The 24,647-nt window shown below is 34.2% G+C and overlaps 1 protein-coding gene across 3 annotated transcripts in view; it reads left to right on the forward strand.

The window, feature by feature from the left end:
* SUCLA2 (succinate-CoA ligase ADP-forming subunit beta) overlaps positions 1 to 24,647 on the forward strand; it is a 43,544-nt gene that overhangs the window by 12,535 nt on the left and 6,362 nt on the right. For all 3 annotated transcript variants that reach the window (XM_003980377.5, XM_023251507.2, XM_023251510.2), the window contains 6 exons: positions 4,504 to 4,603; positions 4,793 to 4,955; positions 15,396 to 15,524; positions 18,264 to 18,402; positions 22,114 to 22,275; positions 22,371 to 22,513. In XM_003980377.5, coding sequence (XP_003980426.1) covers positions 4,504 to 4,603; positions 4,793 to 4,955; positions 15,396 to 15,524; positions 18,264 to 18,402; positions 22,114 to 22,275; positions 22,371 to 22,513 — 836 coding nt within the window. The remainder of the gene's footprint in view (positions 1 to 4,503; positions 4,604 to 4,792; positions 4,956 to 15,395; positions 15,525 to 18,263; positions 18,403 to 22,113; positions 22,276 to 22,370; positions 22,514 to 24,647) is intronic.

Raw genomic sequence — 24,647 nt, forward strand, 5'->3', positions numbered from 1 at the left:
GCTTATGTTTGCTTTTTGATTTTCTGTCTGGATGATCTATCCACTGATGTAAGTGAGTGTTAAAGTCACCTACTACTATTCTATTACTGTCTCTTTCCCCCTTCGGTCTGTTAAGATTTGCTTTATATATTTAGGTGCTTCTATGTTGGGTGCATAAATATTTACAAATGATATATCATCTTGTTGGATTGACGCCTCTATCATTATTTAACACTCTTGTCTCTTATTATAGTCTTTGTTATGAAGTTGATTTTGTCTGAAATAAGTATAGCTACTCTGGCTTTCTTTTGGTTTCTGTTTGTGTGGAATATCTTTTTTCATCCTTTCACTTTCACTCTGTTTCCTTCCATCTAAAAGTGAGTCTCTTGCAGCATGCATGAGTCTTGTTTTTTAATTTATTCAGTCACTCCATGTCTTAGTCCTAGTGTTTAGGATTCTAGTATAATTAAGATGGAATTTCTGTCCGGTTGAATAAACATGTACAAAGGTTGCCAATTGATGAATGCCAGCCTGGAGGGAGACTTCTAATGGCAGACAATAGTGCTTTGCCTTCTTTTTTCTTCTTCCTAGTGTTTTGTTGGATGACTATATAGAAGAATGCTTAAAACGTTTGTGAATAACTGAAGCTAGCAGGGATAGTGAATATATTTTAAATAAATCTTGGAATCCATAAAAGCTCTTGTCTGACTAGAGCAAAGGGCCAAATCTAATAAAATAAAGACTGTAAGCTCTCTAAGGGCAGGGTAGGTCCCTTTTGATCATTGTTGTGTCTACAATTCCAACACAGTAACTGGTATATAGATGTAATTTTTAAATGAATTAATGGAATTGAATAAAATCTTGTTTCAATCAATTGTCCTCAGATGTCTCTTGTAATCCTTCTCCTTCTCTTGATAATTGATGAAACTGTATTCATTAACTTTTTTTGGCTTTTCTTTTGTTGTGAAAGGCTTTTATAGAAGGAACTTTTGAAGAATCATCTCTGCCCTTAAGGAATTTACATTCTTATAAATTTTATAAGACAGAAGGCTCTTCCCCCAAGGAAGAAAGGAAGTTGGCACTTGGGGGAAGAGTCTTCTGTCTTATAAAATATTTTTGAAAAAGTAGAGCTTTACTACTCAAATAGGTCAATATTTTAAATCCTCAGTTTAATGTGTGAATATTTGAATTTAGCCCAGCAAAGCATCAGTTTAACTCTTGACCATTTTTACATGATATTTACACTGTTGGGATTACATTTATCCTCTTTGGATATAAATGAATATTTCTAAAGTACCAGAAAACCAGGACTTGGCAGGTAACCAGAAAAAGGTAAAATGACTAGTAGCTGCTTCTTTTAGTTTGGGCATGAACTCTGTAATTTGCCTTTGTCCCTGAGGCTACCTGTTGTCTTCCCGTAGGAAAATTATTGTTAGTTTTAAGGAAATTTCTTAAGTTTTCTCTAGTTTTTTTATCTAATATTAAATTGTTTTCACTTGGGAATGGTGGGGACTGTGGCAGATAGAAAAGGGTCTATCTGTGTAAACAAGGCACTTCTAATCAGCTTTAGTTGCAGGGCCCAGTATTTCCAGTTCTCAGTTTTTTATTTTTTTATTTTTTAAGGTGTATTCATTTTATGAGAGACAGAGCATGAGCAGGGGAGGGGCAGAGAGAGAGAGGGAGACACAGAATCTGAAGCAGGCTCTAGGCTCTGAGCTGTCAGCACAGAGCCTGATGTGGGGCTTGAACTCAAAAATTGTGAGATCATGACCTGAGCCAAAGTCAGTCACTTAACTGACTGAGCCACCAAGGTGCCCCCAGTTTTGAGTTTTTTAAAGAGCAGTGGAAAATCTAGATTTTTTACGAATTCGTTCCATTTTTTTTTAATGTTTATTTTTGAGAGAGTATGAGCACAGTTGGGGGAGGGGCAGAGAGAGAGAGAGAGAGAGAGAGAGAGAGAGAGAGAGAGGATCAGAAACAGGCTCTGTGCTGACAGAGAGAGAGAGAGAGAGGATCAGAAACAGGCTCTGTGCTGACAACCGAGAGCCCCATGCAGGGCTTGAACTCATGAACTGTGAGATCATGAACCTGAGCTGAAGTTGGATGCTTAACTGACTGAGCCACCCAGGCGCCCCAAATTTGTTCCATCTTTAAATGTTCTTTTATTCAACATTCAGAAAATATATGCTAGGAACCCTCCCAGGAGCTTGAGAACATCAATAACCACAACCCAGATTTTGCCCTTCTGGTCTATATTCTAGTGGGCGAGCAAAACAATAAATGATAAACATGAGAAAATTATGTATTATGTTTGAAGGTGATGAATTCTATGGGGAAAAAAAGGGCAGGGTAAGGGGGATTGGTCACAGGCAGATCATAGTATTAAGTAGAGTGATCAGGGTAAGCATCATGGACAGTGATATGTAAGAAGAAAAAGCTTGAAGGGAATGAGGACCTTTCTCAAGTGGATATAGGTATCTTCTTATATCTGAAGGTAGAGCATTCTTGTGAAACATTTTGTAAGCCAAAATGGCATAAAGCAAAAGAGCACCTACCAACAATTTATATGGAAATGTTTTCAAGCATTCCCAGACCCAACAGATGACCCCTCCTAGGCTTTTCTGATTCCTTAGAACACATCTTGCTAACAGAGATGCACAAAATAAGTCAAGATAAAGCACAGACGCTCAGAGACACAGTTCAAAGCTATGGTGGCTTGATGCTGAGGCACTGAATTTAGTTCCTGGGTAAGGAGCTTGGTGGGGCCACTCTTGCTGTTTGGGGTGCATGCTGCCTCTGTAATGGCTCTGCAAAACAAGCACTGAACATTGTTCTTATAGAAGTGAAAATCATTTTCGGATTTCTTTTGGTTAGTGAAAACATACTGATGTAGGTCTTTTGTAAAAGCAAAGTGATGTAATGCGAACTTTTGAAAAACAGGGGATTCTTGTACTTGGATGACCAATATTCCAGGTGGCAGGAGCATTAGAGCCAAGTCCTGTAGGCAGGAACATGCCTGGAAACAGCAGAGACTAGTGTTGCTGGAGTGGAGTGAGCAATGGGGAGGTTATAGGAAGAGTACTGGGAGATTCTATAGGGCCTTTAGGCCATTGTAAGGAGTGTGAATTTTACTCTGAGTAAAAAGGACATTGCAAGGTTTTAAATAGAGGAGTGATGTGCTCACTTTGCTGCTTTGAGAATGCTCTGTCAGGGACAAGGGTAATCTAGGTGAGATATAATGGTGGCTGGGACCAGGATCCAAATGAGGTGATGAGGAGTGGTCAAGATTCTGGATAAATTTTGAAGATAGAATCAGTATGATTTCCTGACTGAATGGATATGGAGTGTGAGAAAGAGGGTTCTTTTAAATACTGCCTTGACTGACTCAAAGAGCCATCTTCTGGCTTCTAAATGTACACTCATTTACATCATTAATTTTCTAAATATTCTTTTGTAATAGTTTAAGTGTAAACTTTAAGTCATTTCTTACTGGTTTTATCACAAACTGCATTTGTTACCTCTTTGATTTGGTTGCTTTATCTGATTAGGTGGGAGTCCCCTCTCATTCTGCATGGTGTGGGCATGGATTGGTAGTTATATCCCAGAGACTGCTTTGGGCTTATAAGGAATAAGGATAAAAGTGTCCCTAACCCTGACCTCAAGGCTTATTTTGCCATAATGTAATACTAGTGTTTCACTGCTACTATAGGCAAAATGCTGTAAGAGGGAAAATGAGCAGGTTCTGAAATTCTCCCTCATTCTCAGGGAGACTGAGACTGCCCCTCCAAGAGCTATAGCTCTGGATCATGAATGATGAGTGTGGTACCTAGGCTAAACAGCTGGTTTGCTGATTTCCTTCAGCACTTTAGAAAGAGGAAGATAGAAGAGAAATCAATCTACCTGTTAAGAAAAATTCAGAGTATTTATTTAAAAGATTATTTATTTTTTTAATGTTATAAACATAACACCCCTGAATCTTTTGATAAATATAATTTAATTCCTGATAATACTCCTCATAATAGTATAGCTCAAGAATGTGTATATTAATAGGTCTCTCTGTTAGAGGAACAGTGTGGTATCAATATTGGCACTCACCCCTAAAGTCATGGTGTATTTCTGCACGAAGTAGCATTTTTAACTCAAATGTTCACAGAATAGCAATTTTACATGTGAATAGAAAGGGAAGGAAATGTTGGGAAGACATTTGAGTCTCAATTTTGTACTTTTAATATCTTCCAAAGCACTGGATACTTAAAGTGTTATAGAAAAGGAAAATTATTTTCAGTGTACTTTAAGGAATGGTGTCATATGAGTGGCTAGTTTAAGTTGTGGATCTTTAGATGATGGATGTTTTAATGTTCTAATCTAGAAAATTTATACACGTGGAATACTTCATTTTTTGACACTGTGGGTAAATGAGACTACTACATTTGATAATATCACTTAATATGTATGCTTAATAACAAAATACTGTCTTGAATGCTGTTACGTGCTGCTTATCTAACAGAAGTGTTTTTCTTCTAGGTTCAAAAGATGTTGTGATAAAGGCACAGGTTTTAGCTGGTGGTAGAGGAAAAGGAACATTTGAGAGTGGCCTCAAAGGAGGAGTGAAGATAGTTTTCTCGTAAGTCATGTTTTTTTAAAGCAAAATCATTATTAAAGAAAAAGATACATTGTAAAAATTGCCCGTTATTATTGAACTGATGAAAATGCTGAAATTTAAATATTAAATGAGATAAAAATTTGGCTGTCATGTGCTTTTGTTTTCCTCAGTTGGAGGGGAAAAGAATTTGAGTTCTTTTTCTTATTTCAGTCCAGAAGAAGCAAAAGCTGTTTCCTCACAAATGATTGGGAAGAAGTTGTTTACCAAGCAAACGGGAGAAAAGGGCAGAATATGCAATCAAGTGTTGGTTTGTGAGCGAAGATATCCCCGGAGAGAATACTACTTTGCAATAACAATGGAAAGGTCATTTCAAGTGAGTAATTGTAGACATGATACTTTAGGATGATTTTATTACATTCAGTTTCAAAAGTTGATTATTGCTATTTCTATGGGAACGATTAAAAAAGGTATAATCCATAATCTATTTGTATGTGTCATGAGCACAATTTTTATTTTTGTGTCATTAAAAAAAAGCATGGTTAATGCCATAAAATTTAATATATAATATTGTGGTGATAAAAGCTATAGGCAAAACTTTGCTGAAATAGAATCCACAGGACTTCTAAATTGTTAATGTGCTAAGAGCAACTTAAATGCTCTCGGATTCATCTCCAGATTCCCTAGACTGAGAAAATAATTTCTAGCAGAGTAAAATCTAATAAAGACAGTTTCTGAACCCATTAAAAGAATGTGTTTCCATGGCTTCATCTTCTTTTTCAACCTTTTGGTGTTTTTTTACAGTTTGGGGTTTATTTCACTAGCTGATTTGGTATTTGGCAAGTTGAAGGGTGACATTCACTAGCAAACAATATGATTCTAGGGAGCGATAACCCTAGCTCTGCTCTCCTCTCTTTATGGAACCTAAAATGCTAGCATTTAAGGCACCCGGGGAAGAAGAAGACCTTTCATAGACCCGTTGCCATGGAGAGAGCATTGATAATCATTTTATACTCTAATTATTTGGCTTTTTGAGTACATTAGTTACACTAAATGGGCTGAATCTTTGTGCTGTATACCTTGTTTTTCCAGGCAAGTTGAGTACATATTTGGAAGTCCTAGTAAGGATTTGATGTAAATTACACAATCACACAATGAGTAATACAACAAAAATTTTAAGAATAATGCAATTAGTTTTTGTATATAAAACATCTTTTTAAAAAGCTATTTTCCATACTGTGATTTTTTTTTCTTATAGTTAATTACATGTTCTGGTAATGTTTGAGTGATACTATAAAGTGTCTTTCATAACTTAATTTTTACAAGAAAGTATTTCTTAAGGTATAACACTAGATGGTAGTAAAAACCCACTCAGGATATAAGATAAAAGACATTGTTTTATTTGTAAGTAATATGTTTACCATTATAGGTTTCTCTATATGGTAGAATTTAGATTTGTAAGTTATTTTAGAAATCTCATGACAATAACCTAATATATTTTACACATTTATAAAAATTACACTTTTATAAATTCAGTTATTTTCATTACGTTTTCTTTTCCATTGATGTTTTATATCAACATCTTTCATTTTGTTATTTTGTTTTTACTTTTTGTTATAGAGATAGGAGTCCTATAATGTTGCACATTCAGAGTACCTCATTTTGATTGGAGTAAATATAGCAAACTGAATATGTATTATTAAAGATCTAAATATAATACACTGACTATATTTTATAAAGATATAGCATTGGGGAAAAGAACCAAATTTGAATTCATTTTAAGAACTTGAATTTTTAGAGAATTATTTGAGTCTCATTCAGAAAGATGTTTTCATTTATATTACATAGTTGTAACAATTCAGATTAAAAATTTGATAGTACCAGTAAAACCATTTGGTCAGATGTTCTTTGATGCTGTCATATTAGACCAGTGTAAGAGTTGGCTGGTGTTACTTTTTGGGTTATGACAAGCTCTTGTGGGAATCTCTATTAAATAACAAAAAATCAGCTATTTAAACTGAAAAGAGAAGAGCATTTTTGATTGAATTAAAATTCTGTGTATAGGAGTCAACTGATTATAAAATATTGATTTTGTTCCTTATCTGTTTTTAGGAGTGAGTCATAGGCTCTATTGGTCTTCTTTAGTATGTGTGAAATCAGGAAGCTTGGGCAGATATATATCATATTTACCAGATTTGGTATGCCAAAAAATCAATTTAAGTAGCTCCTCTGTTTTGGCACTTGTTAAAAATTAGATTTCTTAGCATTTACCCAGTGCCTGTTGGGTACTTTTGGGCTGAGACAAATCTAATTTAACAAATCACATTTGCAAAATATTTTCATTTATTTTTCTAGTAAAATATTGGAATCTGCTGTAAATGAATGGCACATTTAACTATGTCAAGTTGTTTTTACTTTCCTTGGAATAGATATAAAATGTGCCACAAGAATTCCAAATTTTATTTCGCATACTTATATTGTTTTTAAAAAAGGTCTTTATTTTATTAAGTGACTTATTTAAAATTCAGACCTATTTTAAGGCAAAATTGTTTTTGTGGTACTAATGAGAAGAGGAATTTAGGTTAAGAAGGAGAAAATAGCATTATTCATTTATTTGAAATTACAGCTATTTGCTAGAATTTAATTATTCTGAACGTTTATTACTAAAATTTAAAAGTTAAAACCAAATCACTTAAACAAACAGCATTCATTCAGCAGTCACGACCAAATGCAAAACTATAGTCATTATTTTAACTGATTTATATTTACTTTTGTAAGCTTTCTTCTGACCAGCTGTCTACAGTTTGGGGGTTTCTTTCTAATTGGTTGGGAATTAGTACAGAGAAGGGCTGTTCACTTTATTTTATGTTATTATTTCATATGGTTTTTTTTTAGCCTTACCCCCGCCGCCCCCCAACTTACAGCTAACTCTTGGAGACCTAATCATTACTTTAATGAGGATTTAATATTATCTTTTTTCCCCCAGACTTTTATGTGGCTTTTTATTTCTCTTATCAGTATATATTAAAGAAAAAGTAAAACTAAAATAAAATGTTCAAATATTTTAAATGTTTGTTGGTTTCTACCTCTTTTGTTGAAAAAAATTACATTTTAGGGTTATCTATAGTTAAATTTACCTATATTCTACTTCAGTAGCATGCTGTTAGTTTGGTATTAGTTGAACAAGCTCTTCATAAATGAGTTGTCTTCCCCCTCCCACTTTAGATCTTTGTAAAAGCTCTAGCCTTGCTAGAGAGGATATGAAGAATACCTTTTCATTTGAAGCTTATAGAAGAACTAAAAATTAGAGTATAATTTCAAACATTTCTCTTTACTTAAGCTTACTACTTTTCTTGAGGCTGAGAAGGCACAATTAATTCTTTCATTAAAAATTTGTCTGCTGTATATGTTGTAGTGAGTTCTGACACCAAGTACCCAGAATTGGGCCAAACCTCACAGGTTAAGGGTATAGTCCTCCACATGCCTGTGTTCTCTTCAGACACCAGCCTCAAGTTTTGGGTTCCTTGGGTTACTCTTAATGCCCACTAGCTGGCTAGAGATCTACTTTCTGTTTTTAAGAGTTTGACTGTTGTAGATATAGTCAAACCTCATGTAAGTGGAATCATGCAGTATTTGTCTTTTTTGTGACTTGTTAATTTTACTTAGTGTAATGTCTTCAAGGTTCATCCATGTTGCAGCATGTGTCAGGATTTCCTTTTTAAAATTTTATTTATTTTTATTTTTTATATTTTTGAAGTTTATTTTGAAAGAGTACACATGTGGGGCACCTGGGTGGCTCAGTCGGTTGAGTGTCCGACTTCGGCTCAGATCATGATCTCAGTTTGTGAGTTCGAGCCTCACGTCAGGCTCTGTGCTGACAGTTCAGAGCCTGGATCCTGCTTCGGATTCTGTATTTCCCTCTCTCTCTGCTCTTCCCCTGCTCACATGCTGTCTCTCTCTCAAAAATAAGTAAAGATTAAAAAAAAAATTAAAAAAAAAAAAAGAAAGAGTACATGTGTGAGTGGGGAAGGGGCAGAGAGAGAGGAGAGAGAGAATCCCAAGTGGGCTTCATGCTGTCAGTGCCAAGCCTGATGTGGGGCTCAGTCCCATGAACTGCTGAGATCATGACCAGAGCTGAAATCAATAGTCAGGATACTTAACTGACTGAGCCACCCAGGTGCCTCCCGATTTCTATTTTTTTAAAGGCTGAATGTATTCCATTGTATGTGCATACATATAGTTTTTCTTATTTTCTTTATTTTTCATCTCTTGATGGACATTCAGGTTTCTTCATTCTGACTATTGTGAATAATGTTGCAGTTAATGTAGGTATGCAGATGTCTATTGAGATACCATTTTCAGTTCCATTGGATATATACCTCAAAGTGGGATTGCTGGATCATATAGTAATATGGTGTTTAATTTTTTGAGGAACCTTGATACTGTTTTTCACAGTGGTTCTACTATTGTACATTTCTACCAACAGGGCACAGGAGTTCAATTTTTCCACATCCTCACTAAATGCTTTTTTTTTTTTTTTTTGACAGAAGTTATTCTAACGGGTGTGAAGTAATATCTCACTGTGGTTTTGATTTGCATTTCTTTAATGATTACTGATAATGAGCACCCTTTCATATACTTGTTGGCCATTTGTATATTGTTATGAACTGACTGTTTATCCCCCCCACCCCAATTCATATTTTGAAGCCCTAAGCCCTAATGTGATGATATATGGAAGTGAGCCTTTGGTAATTAGGTTTATGTGAGGTCACGTTGCGACTATGAGGTGGAATGCTGCTATAACAAATAGATAAAAATGCTGAAGTGGCTTTGGAACTGGGTAATGGATGGAAGCTGAAAGAGTCTTGAAGTATGTGGTAGAAAAAGCTGGGGTTATTGTGGAGGGACTTTGGAAGGTGATTCTGGTGAGGACTCAGAAAGAAAAGAGCTATAGAGAAAACCTCCATCTTCTTAGAGAATATATAAATAGTCACGAATAGAATGTTGGTAGAAATATGGGTAGATATAGATATGGAAAGATCATTCTTTTGCGGTCTCAGACTGAAATGATGAATGATGGAAAAAAGGTGATCCTTCTCACAATTGGCAAAGAACTTGGCTGAATTGTGTTTATGTTCTAGCGTTTTGTGGAAGGTAGAACTTGGGAGGGATGAATGTTTAGCTGAGGAGATTTTTAAGCATCGTATTGAGGAAGCAGCTTGGTTCCTTCTGACTACTTATAGTAAACTTTGAGAAGAGAGAAACAAATTGAACAAGGGATTGTTAAGCGAAGCAAGAAGATATCAGAATTTAAAGATTTGGAAAATTCTCAGCCTGCCTAAACTCCAAAAACTAAGAAAGCTATTTGGAAAAGAATATGAAGGATGTGGCTGAAAAACCATTTGATAAGGAGATTAGTATGAGTATGAACCATGAACTGTGAGAAATAAATGCCTGTTGTTTAAATCACCCAGTTTACTGTACTTTGTTATGCTACCATAAGCTGATGAAGATCTGCATCTTCTCTGAAGAAATGTCTATTCAAGTCCTTTGCACATTTTTAAATTGGATTGTTTGGGTTTTAGTTATTGAATTGTGGTTCTTTATATATCCTGAATATTAATCTCTTATCGTGCATATGGATTGCAGATATTCTCCCGCTCTGTAGGTTGCCTTTTCACTCTCTTGATTGTTTCTTTTACAGTGTTGAAGTTTTGAGTTTGATTTAGTCCAGTTTGTCTCTTTCTGCTTTTATTGCTTGTGATTTGATGTCTTATCCAAGAAATTATTGCCCAATCTAATGTCATGAAGTCTTCCCCCTGTTTTCTTCTAGGAGTTTTGCTGTTTTAGATCTTCCATTTTGGTCTTTAATCCATTTTGAGTTAATTTTTGTTTATAGTGTAAAGTAAGGATCATCTTCATTAATTTGCACGTGGATATTCAATTTCTCCAACACCATTGTTGAAGAGACTATCCTTTCCCCATTGTGTAGCTGTGGCACATTTGTCAGAGACCGTTTGACTATATATGAGGATTTATTTCTGTGTTTTCTGTTTCATTGGTTTATATGTCTGTCTTTATGCCAGAACCATACTGTTTTGATTACTATAGCTTTGTTATGTGTTTGAAACTGGGAATTATGAGGCTCCAGCTTTGTTTTTCTTTTTCAAGATTATTTTGGTTATTCAGGATCCTCAGAGAGTTCATATGAATTTTAAGTTTCTTTCTTTTCTTTTTTTTCTTTCTTTTTTTTTTTTTTTTCTATTTTTTCAAACAAGGGACAATGGAAAAATACCGTATTGGGAGAAAGTGCTAGTAGGGATTGCATTTAATCTGTAGATTGCCATGGGTAGTATTGGACATTTTAATAATATTAAGTCTTCCAGTCACTGTCTTTCTGTTTATTGTGTCCTGTTTAGTTTCATTCAGCACTGTGATACAGTTTTCCTTGTACAAGTCTTTTATCTTTCTGATTAAATTTATCCTATTTTATTCTTTTTGATGCTATTGTAAATGGGATCATTTTCTTTAAACAAATTTTTTTTTTAACGTTTATTTATTATTAAGAGACAGAGCATGAGCATGTGAGGGGCAGAGAGAGGGGGAGGCACAGAATCTGAAGCAGGCTCCATGCCCTGAGCTGTCAGCACAGAACCCGACACAGGGCTCGAACTCACAAACTGTGAGATCATGACCTGGGCCGAAGTTGGATGCCCAACTGACTGAGCCACCCAGGAGCCCCGGGATCGTTTTCTTAATTTCCTTTTCAGATTGTTCATTGTTAGTGTATAGAAATGCAAGATATATTTGTATGTTGATTTTGTATCCTGTGACTTTGCTGATCTCATTTATTAGTTCTTAAACAGTTTTTTGGAGGTTCTTTAGAGTTTCTATATCCAAGACCACATTGTAAACAGAGGTAATTTTACTTCTTCCTTCCCTGTTTGGATACCTTTTATTTCTTTTTCTTGCCTGATTGCTCTGGCCAAGACTTCCAAATATCATAGTGAATAAAGTGACAAGAATGAGCATCTTTGCCTTTTTCCTGATCTTAGAAGGCAGCTTTCAGTTGTTTGCCATTGAGTATGTTGGTTGTGGGTTGTTTATATATGGCCTTTATTATGTTGAGGTAATTCTTTGTATTCCTAGTTTGTTGAGTGTTTTTATAAAAGGATGTTGACGTTTTTGAAATGCTTTTTCTGCATCAGTGGAGATGATCATGTGGTTTTTGAATTTGATTCTGTTAATGTGGTGAATTATTTTGATTTTTATAGGTTGAAACATCATTGCTTTCCAGGAATAAATCCCATTTGCTCATGATATATAATCCTGTCAGTGTGTTACTGAAATTGGTTACTAGTGTTTTGTTGAGAGTTTTTGCATCAATATTCATCAGGGATGTTGGTTAGTAGTTTTCTTGTGGTATCTTTGTCTGGTTTTGGTATCAATGCTGACCTCGCTGAATGCGTTTGGAAGTGTTCCTCCCTCTTTAATTTTTTGGAAAAGTTTGAGAAAGATTGCTATTAGTTCTTTAAATATTTGGTGAAATTCTTTAGTGAGGTCATTTGGTACTGGGCTTTTCTTTGTTGGGAAGTTTTTAATTACTCATTTAATCTCCTTGTAATATATCCAGATTTTTTTTTTCTTCAGTACTCATTTTTGGTCTATTTTGTGTGTCTAGGAATTTATCCATTTCTTCTAGGTTATCCAATTGGTTGGCATGTAATTATTCATTGTAGTCTCTTATCCTTTTTGTTTCTGTGGCATCCATTTGTAATGTCTTCTTTTTCACTTCTAATTTTTGTTACTGTGTTTTTTCTTTTCTTAGTTTACCTAAGGATTTGTAAATTTTGTTGATCTCTTCAACAAACCAGATTTTAGTTTTATTAGTTATTTCTGTTCTATTTTCTTTTATTTATTTCTGCTCTAATCTTTATTATTTCTCTCTGCTAACTTCGGGTTTAGTTTGTTCTTTTTCTAGTTCCTTGAGTTATTAAAAAAAATCCATGAGCTGGCTGCTTTTCCCCAATTTGTGAGAGCTATGTTGGCTTCTTTCTTCAGTGTTATATGTTCTGTGGTGGTACCCTAACTGCTGAGCTCTCACAGGCAATTACAATATGCTTTTCCCAGTCAGTTTTCTAAGTTAGGTAAGACAGAAATCAGTTCCTTCAATAGTCCTCTGAAAAGCAAGAATGTTGGATGCATATTTGACTTTCCCTTTTCCTTCCCAAGGAAGAAGCACAGCATTGGGCTATTTCTGTTGATCTTAAGCTGTGTCAGTCAATCTAGGGGAGGGGCTGACTTGGATGAAATGAAATGGCTTTTTTTTTTTTTTTTTTTTTTTTTACCTGTTTCATTGCAGTTGAACCTAAGGTACTACAGTTTCCTAACTGGTTTCTGGCATTCCTATAAAGAGATTTACTCTCCTAAAAAGGAATAAAAAATTCAGATCATATAATATTAAGTTAGTGTTTCTGTGGGAGAATGAGTCTAGGGCTTCCTGTTCAACCATCTTGGTGAATCTGATGTCCACAGTTTTTTGGGGGTGCTTTAGTAAATAGGTATGGTGGATTAAATCATTGACTACTTTGTTGAACTTAAACACCAGGACCCCTTTCCTTCCAGAAGGTTGGGCTGATATCATGTGGCTCAAAGCTCCAAACCTCTAATCACAGTGTTTGCCTTTCTGTCCTTTGCATGCCTTCTGCCTACCTGAGTCATCTCCTTTGTATTAACTTGGGCCTACCATGAGTCACCTCATTAGCATAAACTCTAAGTTGTACTGGATGGTTTAAAGGTGCTTTTCAGACATTGGGGATAAAGGCCAGCCAAATTCTTTATTACACATGCATATTGAAATCTAATCACATAATGTAAAATTTAAAGGGTGCGAAGATGTACAAGGAAATATCAGTCTTCCACCCACCCCTGTTTCTCAGCCCCCCAGTTTTTCTCCATGGAGGCTGGTACTATTTTTTAAATCATTTTTTTTTCACCTAAGTAACAGTTAATTCCCATAAAAAGTAGTAAGTTTTTCCCCCCTTTGGCTATTGCTTATTTTGACGATTTGAAGGACTGTTTTGTTCTCCAAACAGTAATGAATACATTTATGTGAATGAATCCTTTACTTTAAATCTTGAAATGAGTTTGTTACTGAAACACACTAGTTCCTGGGATAGAAAAGTGAAAATAATCTTTTGCTTTTGTTTTTTTTCTCCATGAAAGTCATGCTTTCTTTTCTCCTGGATTAAGAATACTATGTTCATTGTAAAAAAATTTGAGGGGGGAGAATAGTGACACATAGGGTAACAAAAGTCTTACCATTTAATGTTTTCCCATCTTTTTTTGCAGTTTGTGTGATTATTGAGTGGTTGCACATTTAAACATACTTTATGTTAAAAAACTTCACATAGTTTTGGAAAACAGTATGCAGGTTCCTCAAAAAACTAAAAATAGAACTACCCTATGACCCAGCAGTTGCACTACTAGGCATTTATCCACGGGATACAGGTGTGCTGTTTAGAAGGGACACATGCACCCCCATGTTTATAGCAGCACTATCAACAATAGCCAAAGTTTGGAAAGAGCCCAAATGTCCTTCGATGGATGAATGGATAAGGAAGATGTGGTATATATATACAATGGAGTATTACTTGGCAATCAAAAAGAATGAAATCATGCCATTTGCAACTGCATGGATGGAACTGGAGGGTATTACGCTAAGTGAAATTAGAGAAAGACAAAAATCATATGACTTCACTCATATGAGGACTTTTCAGATACAAAACAGATGAACATAAAGGAAGGGAAACAAAAATAATATAAAAACAGGGAGGGGAACAAAACAGAAGAGACTCATAAATATGGAGAACAAACTGAGGGTTACTGGAGGGGTTGTGGGGGGGGGGGATGGGCTAAATGGGTAAGGGGGAACTAAGGAATCTACTCCTGAAATCATTGTTGCACTACATGCTAACTAATTTGGATGTAAATTTTTAAAAATAAAAAATAAAATAAAAATAAAAATAAAAAAGATTTACATAAAACCTCTAAAAATGTAAATCTACTAGAAAAAAAAAAAACTCACACAGTTGAGAATAGAATCTAGAGTTTTATATCATTTTTTCCTGTATAACACTACTGAGATCATTTTCCTATACCTTAAATAATCTTCAGTAATATAGTTTTACCATTTCCTTGTTTTTGCATGTTTCCAGTTTTGTGCATAAATTAACAAATCTATTAGATTATTTTGCTTTAAGGTTTTTTTCTTGATTGATTTTAAGAGACTTAAAAGTTAATTATTTATTATTTTTATCTTATATCATTCATGATCATAGAACTATTGTTTCAAGTAATTTTTACTGACTTGCAGTAGGGCTAGAGCTTACAAAATTGACTTTTATTTATTAGACTTTTTGAAAATATCAGTATCTTTTTAAATGATTTTTAAAAATGTCCTTTAAACAATAGTTGTCCTTTAGTTCTTAGGAAAAATTTGTAGGTTATATTTTATATGTACATATTTATATTAACTTAATTTGGTATAAGTTTTGTGTATATTTTTAATCTTTTTGTCTCACAGGTGAGCTCTTGTCTTCCTCTATTTTTTCGCTTCTTTTCCATTATTTCAGTTGAACATTTATAAAGGGGTACTGTGCAGGAGATGTAAGGATAAATTCTCAAGGAAATTTAAAGATAGGAGTGGGGAGTGATAGATACATAAATCTGATAGTGTGCATAAATAGGTTTTAAAATTTTATTGATGGGTCCAAAAATAAAATCTAGATGTTTTGGCTGTTTCTCCTCTTGCCAGGGTCCTGTATTAATAGGAAGTTCTCAAGGTGGTGTCAACATTGAAGATGTTGCTGCTGAGACTCCTGAGGCCATAGTTAAAGAACCTATTGATATTGTAGAAGGCATTAAAAAGGAACAAGCTGTCCGGGTATGTTGTATTCTGAAGAATTTCTACCTAGCTTTATTGGATAATTGTAATACTTAAAAAAAGAAAGAGAATTAACTTTGTATAAGTTAAGTGATTGACAAAACTTTTTTAAAAAACTTTTTTAGTGTCAATGCATGTTAATATCTTGTTTGAAATTGAAGCCTTTAAAGTATCTACAGTAGGGGTGCCTGGATGGCTCAGTCGGTTAAGCATCCAACTTATGCTCAGGTCATGATCTCACAGTTTGTGAGTTCAAGCCCCGCATCGGGCTCTGTGCTGACAGTTCAGAGCCTGGAGCCTGCTTCAGATTTTGTGTCTCCCTCTCTCTCTCTGCCCCTCCCCCACTCATGCTCTGTCTCTCAAAAATAAAGAAATATTAAAAAAATATTTTAGAAGTATCTACAATATTTTCCTTAAGTATCTTAATACTTGTCTTTAAAAGGCAAGGATTATTTTAATTAGCCCCTATACCATTGTCATACCTAGTAAAATTAATAATTCTTTATAATCATTACCTACCCATTCATTCAAATTCCCTTGTCTTAAGTTTTTCATTTTTTTTTTCTTTTGTAATTTGTATATAATTTCTCAGGCTGATTATCCTCTACTTATTGGTATTTGACTTTTTGCAAAAATCATATTCACCCTTAAAGAATTTAAGATTTGTATGAGAATTATAATTTGTTTGAGTTGGGATCCATATAAGGTCTTTCATTGCTATTGGTTATTGTCTCATAGGTCTTTTTCTAATTTGTAGGTTTTCTTTCCCTCACTCTCTTCATCCTTCTTTCGTTTGTTGAAGCAACTGGGGTGATTATGGTTTATTGTTTATCATAGCCTGGATTTTACATACCCATGGTGGCATTTAATGTGTTCCAATCTCCCCCTTGTTTCCTGTAAATTGTATGGAATGGTAGGGACCCTGTCTTATATATTCCTATAATCTGATTTTTTTGGAGGGAAGTGGTTGATGGATACTTTTGAGAATCTGATGAAAGCTATGGGCTTTTAGTGTCTGCACATAAACAATAATTTTTGCCTATACTTTAGTCTTCTGTACTGTCCTTTTTTGTGTGCTTCTTCCCCACTTTCTGTCCACCACCTTCTCCAAAAAAAACAAAAACAAAAACAAAAAAAAAACAAAAAAACAAAAAGAAACCCAACCGTGAAGTTTAAAACCATAGCCTGTGAGAGTTGACTGGTAAGGTTGGAATACTGCTATTAAATTGTTTAGTTTGGATATGAAAAATAAGTGACTCATCTTAAAAGAAAAGTTTGAATGTTAAAGTTTGAATGAAATTAATGTGTATTAGTGGGAAACTCTGTCAAAATAAGCTTTATGATATTGAAGTACAGTAGAGCAAGAATTTTTGACTAGCACAAAAGTTTAAAGGAGATAGCGCAATTAACTTGGTAAAGTCATTGAAGCAAGATAATGGTATAAAGGTTTAAAGGGGACAGAGAGAGACTTGATTCATTAGGTAGTTATGTGAGAATGATGACTGGACAGTTAAATTTAGATGAGAAAGAATACTTGATTTCGAATAACACTTGAAGGAATAATCTACTCAGGTTATAGCTTTTTGAGTGAAGAGCAGAAATGCTACCTAGCACAGTGTTTGGCAAATTAATGTCTTTCTGGGTTGATCAGAATTCTGTTGCAATTCTCAAATATTTAGATCTAAAATGGTAGATTATAACCTAGTGAAAATCTTTCTTAATGAAATAATATTTAATTATTTCTCATTTATTTCATATTATTCTCTATATGAAATAAGTCTTAATTGAAAATGCCATTTTTTTTTTGGCTGATTATCCTCTTTACTTACTGGTATTTGACTTTTTGCAAAAATCATATTCACCCTTAAAGAATTTAAGATTTTCTGTAATTAAAATTCAAATGTATTGCAGCCTTAGATAGTAGTTAGAAAAGAGGAAAACCTCCTTCATAGTGTTCTTGACCAATTGCAGCAGTTAGAATAAATATATAGACATGTAGCTTCTATATCAGTGGTTCAGAATTGCTTATGGAACTTCAAAAATTATGAAAGGCTTGGTCCACTGTAGGACTTGTAAACCAGAACTTCTAGTTTGGAACTTTGGTATGTATATTTTTTAAAAAGCTCTTCAGGTATATATCTAGTTAGGAATCTCTGCTCAAGACTATACACCCCTCTATTAGAATAGAAGCTTAAGTAACTGTATCTTTTGGGCCTGTCTTATATTAGATACTCAGTAGATTTCTGAATGAATGCAGTTATACTGGTTTGACTGAATGTGTCCTAATTGCTTGGTAGACACTGTTCATAAATTACTTAAAAGGTAAAATCAAGTGATTTAATATTTTTGCCGTCATTTGGACCATTGGGATTGTCAGTCCACCTTTTATATGTCTTTTAATAAAATATAAGCCTCTTTCAGTTTAGGTTTGCCATACGGCTTAGAGGCAATATGAAGGCAATGGAATAAACACTGGAACTGGAGTCTAGTCAGGACTTAACTTCTCTGAATCTTTCTCATTTGTAAAATGGCCATACTACTTGTCTTGTGGGAATTTTGAATAAAAAGTTTTATTGAACCATTTAGTAGTAGTGGCTGCTATTTCAGTCATTCATGTTTGACTACAAACAATTCATACTTATTATTTAAGTGATAAGCTAGAAGGTTTTTATTTACAGTAACTTAATGTTGATTGGACATACGCAACATTCATATAATAAAGAGACAAATTGATTTCAGCTTGCACAGAAGATGGGATTTCCACCTAATATTGTGGACTCTGCAGCAGAAAATATGATCAAGCTTTACAACCTTTTCCTGAAATATGATGCAACTATGGTAGAAATAAATCCAATGGTAGAGGATTCGGATGGAGCCGGTAAGGGATCTTTTCCTTTTTACCAAACACTGATTCTGTATTTATCCACCAATTGTATGCTTCAGTAAGGAAGTTGAATTCATAAGGAAGTGAACTCTTTCCTATGTAGAAACTTATTTTATAATAAATTGAATGTGAACAAATATGAAGGATAAATACCTATTAAAACAAACACTTAAAATGTATATTTATGTACACACAGGGAGGTTAAAGCTGCACTGTCCAGTATGGGGGCTACCAGCCACACGTGGCAATTAAAATTTATTAGAATATTCCTCAGTCGAACTAGTCACATTGCAACTGCTCAGTAGCCACATGTGGTTACCTTATCAGATAGCACACATACAGAATATTGCCATCATTGCAGAAAGTTCTTTTGGGCAGTGCTGATGAGAGTAATTAGTGTGGTAGTGAGTCAATGGCAGTAGTTTTGAGGAACTAGCCCTCTTAGTCTCCCACAAGTTCCAGACTTTAGAGTTGTCATGGGTCTTTATTATACAAAGGGTAGAGTCTGGTACTTGCTTCCTTTTAATATTTCTATCCAACAGAGAAGTAAGATTAGCTTCTCACTTTGACACCTTTTCTTTTGCATGTATTTAAAGGAAAATCAGATTCTGAATGATCATACCTTCCATGTATAGCCATTTTAAAAATATAAGTTGCATTATTGTAGCCTAAATTTTTCTTGATACTTTATATTAACTGTATTACTTGATTTTGTTTCAAGTCACTTTGGATATTTTAATCTCTTAAGCATTTGTAGATCATCTTTCCCTTGTATACTTTTAATTAGGTACATTCTTTATTATAGAAATGGATTTTTAGTTGGTCATTTATCTGATTGTGTAAAGAAGAATGAGTAAATTCTCTTGTGATCATAGAGGTCATTTATAAAACTAAAAAAATTTTTTATAAAGAGTAAAGGCTGATGCACATTTTCAAAATGAAATGTTCAGTGAAGGAGAATTATTTGTATAAAAGTTTTTTTGTTTTGTTTTGCTTCTGTAATAATAACATTGAAAGCAAGACTCCTGAATTACTTTCAGCTGTGAAATTCTACAGCCATATTCTGTTGGTGAGGGAATGTCTTTGTTCTCTTAAAAACTAATTTTTTTCCCTTTGTATTTTAGTTTATTTTTTCTTTTCTTTGTATGCATTTCTATATATTTTGAAGGAGTTTTTTTTTTTTTTTTTCCTTTTCTGATTAAGGGCATTGTATTTACAGAAAATTTGCAAAGTACCAAGAAACATAGGTAGGTTGGAAAAACTTCCTATAACCTCATTACCTACCATCGTTTTTTTTTGTTTTTTTGTTTTTTTTTTTTTTCCTTAAAGTTTATTTATTATTTATTTTGGGAGCAAGAGGTAGAGAAAGCAGGGAGGGACAGAGAGAGAGGGAGAGAAAATCCCAAGCAGGCTCCACACTGTCAGCACAGAGCCTGACATAGGGCTTGATCTCACGAACCGTGAAATTTATGGCCTGAGCCAGGATCAAGACTTGGATGCTTAGCTGACTGAGCCACCCAGATCCCCCCCCACCCTGCCACAAACATCCTTTTTAATATTTTAGTTCATTTCAGCCTGTTCTGTAATTGGGATCATATTGTCTATTCAGTTTATATCTTTCCCTTTTTAAACTTAAGACTACATAATAAAATTTTTGATGTTAAATATTTTTCAGTTTTTAAAGGCTTGTATATTATTTGTATATAAGTCTTTGCAGCCTTGATTAGCTTTTGCATAGATTCTTAGAAGTAGAATTTTGGGATTGAAGAGTAATGATATTTTAACATGTTTGATTATTGGGCCAGGATAATAACATTTTGAGATGTATTTTGCCAGATTGTTGTCTGGAAAAGTTGTTCTAACTTACAGAGTGTCCATTTCAATGCCTACTTGTGCCAGAAGTGGCTGTTATCTTGGTTTTAAACTCTGTCAAACTGCTAATCAGGACATGGTATCTTATTTTTCAATTCTTTGATTATTTGTGATGTTGAGAATTTTTCATGTTTATCGGACATACATTTTCCTCAGTAGACTGCAAAGTTTCTGTTGATGTCCTTTGGCAGCTGTGTTAGTTCCCAGTGGTTGCTGTAACAAATTACTACAAACTGGACATAGAAATCTAGGTTGCTGTGTCTTTTTTTGTCCTTTCAAATACTTTCTCCTGCCCCATTCTTCTTTCTACTTCCAATATTACATGTTAGATAACATGATACTGTTTAACAGGTCACTTTCCACCCCCCTCCAGATTGGATAACTTCTGTTTATCTATCTTAAAGTCCATTGACCCATCTCTAATAAATATGTTGTTAAGCCCACCTAGTGAATTTATCATTTTAGGTGTTGTGCTTTGTAGTTCTAGATTTTTTTTTTTTTATAGTTTTATTTGCTACTGAGGTACCTATCTAGTCCTTTATTATGGCCATATTTTTCTTTAAATCCTTAAGCATATTTAAAATAACTTTCACAGTCCTCTGATTTTAAATCTGGATCATGTTGGGTTTGGTTTTTCTTGTCTCCTTTTTCTCTTTACCATTGGTCACATTTTCCTATTTTTCTTTCATGGATACAGTAATTTTTAGTTGCATACTGGACATTTTGTAAAATATGGTGTAGAGACGAAATTCTTTTATTTTCCTCTGGAAGAATGTTGATTTTTATTGTTATTTGTAGTTAACTTAGCAGGACTTGAAACTTTGTCTCATGTTGGGCAGGCTTCTGGGCTGAAACCGATCACTGCTTTCAGCCTTTTATCAAGTACAGCAAGGAGAATGTTGCAGTTATATTGGGGTGAGGAAGGGATAAAGCACTGAAAGGTGAAGTTGGGAGAATTGACCTTCATATGAGTCATTTTGGTAGACTGCTGGAAGTAAAACCTGATTAGAATGGGTTTAAGGGAGGATTGCAGGAGAAAAATTTGTACGATGAGTTTAGGCAAAGGGGCTGGCAGATGTAAATATTTTAGGTTTTGTAGGCCACGAATGGTGCTTTTCTTCATATTTTTGTTCTTCTCCTTCTTTCTTTTCCCTTCTTTGTTCTTCACAACCCATTAAAAATATGTAAAAATGTGAAACCCATTCTTTGCTTACAGGCAATACCAAATAGGCATAGGCAATATCTGGGCCATGGGCCATATTGTTTTTTTGCTGACCCTTGGTTTAAACAGACAATTTGTTCAAGGACTTTTGCTGTACATGAAGTGAAGGGTAAGGGGGAAGAGGTTGCAAAATATATTTTTCTTTCTTTAAGGTGGGAAAAATAACAGCATTTTTGCAAGTTGTTGGGATTTAGCCAGTAGGTAAACAGGGGGCACTTTATAATGCAGGAAAGGTAGAATTGCCAGAACAATGTGTCTGAGTAAGTGAGAGGGAGTGGGGTCCAGGGTGCAAGTGACGGGGTTAGCCAGGTGCATGGATGGTTAATTTTTGGCAATTTTAAAACAAATTTTAAGTGTTTTTGAAGTGGACTTTTTTTTCTCTTTTATCTGTTATCATCTGCCTAGGGTGGGTGTGGAACTACTAACTTTGATGGGGCAGTTTTAATTCCCAAATATTCTTTTTTAATAAACAGTTTGAATGCATTGTGAACATAAATTGAAATACTTTCAATAAATAACAAAACCTAATTAACTAAACTAAGAACTATTATTGGTTAGTTTATTGTGTCTGTCTTGAAATTAAGATCACTTTCTTTTTCTTCCTTTCACAGTGCTGTGCATGGATGCAAAGATTAATTTTGATTCTAATTCAGCTTATCGTCAGAAGAAAATCTTTGACTTACAGGACTGGACCCAGGAAGACGAAAGGGACAAAGATGCAGCTAAGGCAGATCTGAACTACATTGGCCTTGACGGAAATATAGGCTGTCTAGGTACTGTGTGTTTTTATGTTAAAGTTGGATTGGCTGAGCTTTGTTTGTTTTCTCTGGGTCTGTTGCTTATACAAATCATTTTCCCCTCTTGATAGTAAATGGTGCTGGTTTGGCTATGGCCACAATGGATATAATAAAACTTCATGGAGGGACTCCAGCGAACTTTCTTGATGTTGGTGGTGGTGCTACAGTCCATCAAGTAACAGAAGCATTTAAGCTCATCACTTCAGATAAAAAGGTAAATTCGAATGACGAGAACTAACTTGATTAATTAGTAGATGTGGTCATTACAAGAGTATACCGTTATAATTCAAAAAGACATCACTAGTTTGTAAAAAGCTCCTGAAATCAATGCAATAAAAGTTAACTAGAAAAAAAAGATAAAGATTCCCACTCTAATTTAGAAAACAAGATGAAGATATATTAGATGGTATTAGGTAATACTATAAATGGTAGTGATCTGGTGTAGAAGCCATTCCTGTGGAAAAATTCTGGAGATGCTAGTTCACCATAAAAGCCCAGAAATCTCAAAAATCTACAAAGCTACAAACAAGAAAATTAAAATTATTTTAAATTCTATTCACAGGTAATTTTTGTTACTATTGACTTGATCATTTTTTCTTGACTTGTTAATTTTTGTATATTTCACACGCATGCGCACGCACACACACACACACACACACACACACACACACACACAAAATTTCTCATACACACACTTCCTATTTTCCTTTCTCTCTCTTCCTGTTTGCATATATATTTTTATAGAAACAACTTTATTTGCATATATATTTTTATAGAAAAAACTTTATTAAGATATAATTCACATGCCATCAAGTTCACTCATTCATATATATCTTTCAAAATACATATTTTGAATTTTTTGGCTAACATATTTTGAGCCACTTTTTCCATTTACTATGGTGTGCTTGTAAAACACTCATTTTAATGTTTGCATAAATCTGTCATATGTAGATATGCCATAAGTTAGAACTCTGACTTTATAAATGATTATCAGAACACAAGAGATGTGAAACATGATCCAAAAGATAGACATATTATCAATCATTTTTTAAAGAAGTATATCTACTATGTGACCAATGTGGGTTTTGTAAGACTTAATAGAAAAATAAGATAGTGGCTACCTTAGAACTAGTTTTACTGAATTTAGAACTGAGAATTCCTCATTGGTAAGGATAATTTCTTACTCTTTCCTTTTCCTGTGGCTGGAATAATGCTTAGTACACAGAGGTCATTGATAAATATTTGTTATTGATGATGCCGACAATGTACATTTTACTTGTGATGTTAGACTCTAGAATTGTTTTTAAAAATTTAATTTACCATTCTTTGAGCCTATAGAATTATTTGCCATATTTAGTTTTACAAAAAGCATTGAACTAAAATGAGAAATAAAAGTGCTTTATTTCCCTTGTTTAATAACTGTTCAAAAAAGTAAACAAATCTTATTAGAACTATATTTCTGTAGCTTCTTTTGGCATAAACTCTAAAAAGCAGAGTATTATCTAATTATTTAACTGTTGAATACTTACTAACGTGAACTAAAATTCTAATTACTTTTCTAGGTATGGCTTTTAGGGCCTAGGGACAAGAATAAAGCATATGAAGACTTCCAGTGTTGTGGGCTGACAGGAAGGGCATTGGAGTTGGAAACAGGCCAGGAACCTAGGGAGACAATGTAGATAGCATTGAAGTAGCTGTATACTTACCATGTCTCTTTGTGTTGGACACTGTACTTGGCATTTGGGAATACATGGTTACTTTGCTCAAGGCATTTATAGTCTGACTGGGGTGATAAAGTGAGTGTAGTGCTGTGGAAGAACAGAAGACTGAGCCAGTAACTGGGAGAATCAGGGTGGCCTTCACTGAATGAATGATTCCTTGAGCTGTCTTGAGAAACTGAATGAGTTAGGCAAGAGGAAGAATATACAAAGGCATGTAGAGTCCAAAGAAGACCACTGTGTTTATGGAATGGGAAGATGCTTATGCATAAGAATATAGCATTATTGGAATGAATGATTAATGTTGGCAATTGAGACCACACTGTAAAGATCTCTGTTATCTGTAGTTAGGGAATTTGGATTTTAACCCCCTTACCCTAGTCCATATATATCATATATATATCATATATATGTGTGTGTGTGTGTGTATGTATATATCTCCGTCCCCTTCCTCTTTATTTATTAATTGTATATATGACTTAATATATATTTAATTATAATTATATAATTATTATATATTATATGTTATAGTTATATAATATGTAATAATTATATTAAACATGTAATATTAATATATGTTTAAAAGAAAGTAACTCTGCTACTATAGGGTGAAATGGAGAGAAGAGAGGC

This window comes from Felis catus, chromosome A1 (assembly GCF_018350175.1).
Source record: "Felis catus isolate Fca126 chromosome A1, F.catus_Fca126_mat1.0, whole genome shotgun sequence".
Lineage (NCBI taxonomy): Eukaryota > Metazoa > Chordata > Mammalia > Carnivora > Felidae > Felis > Felis catus.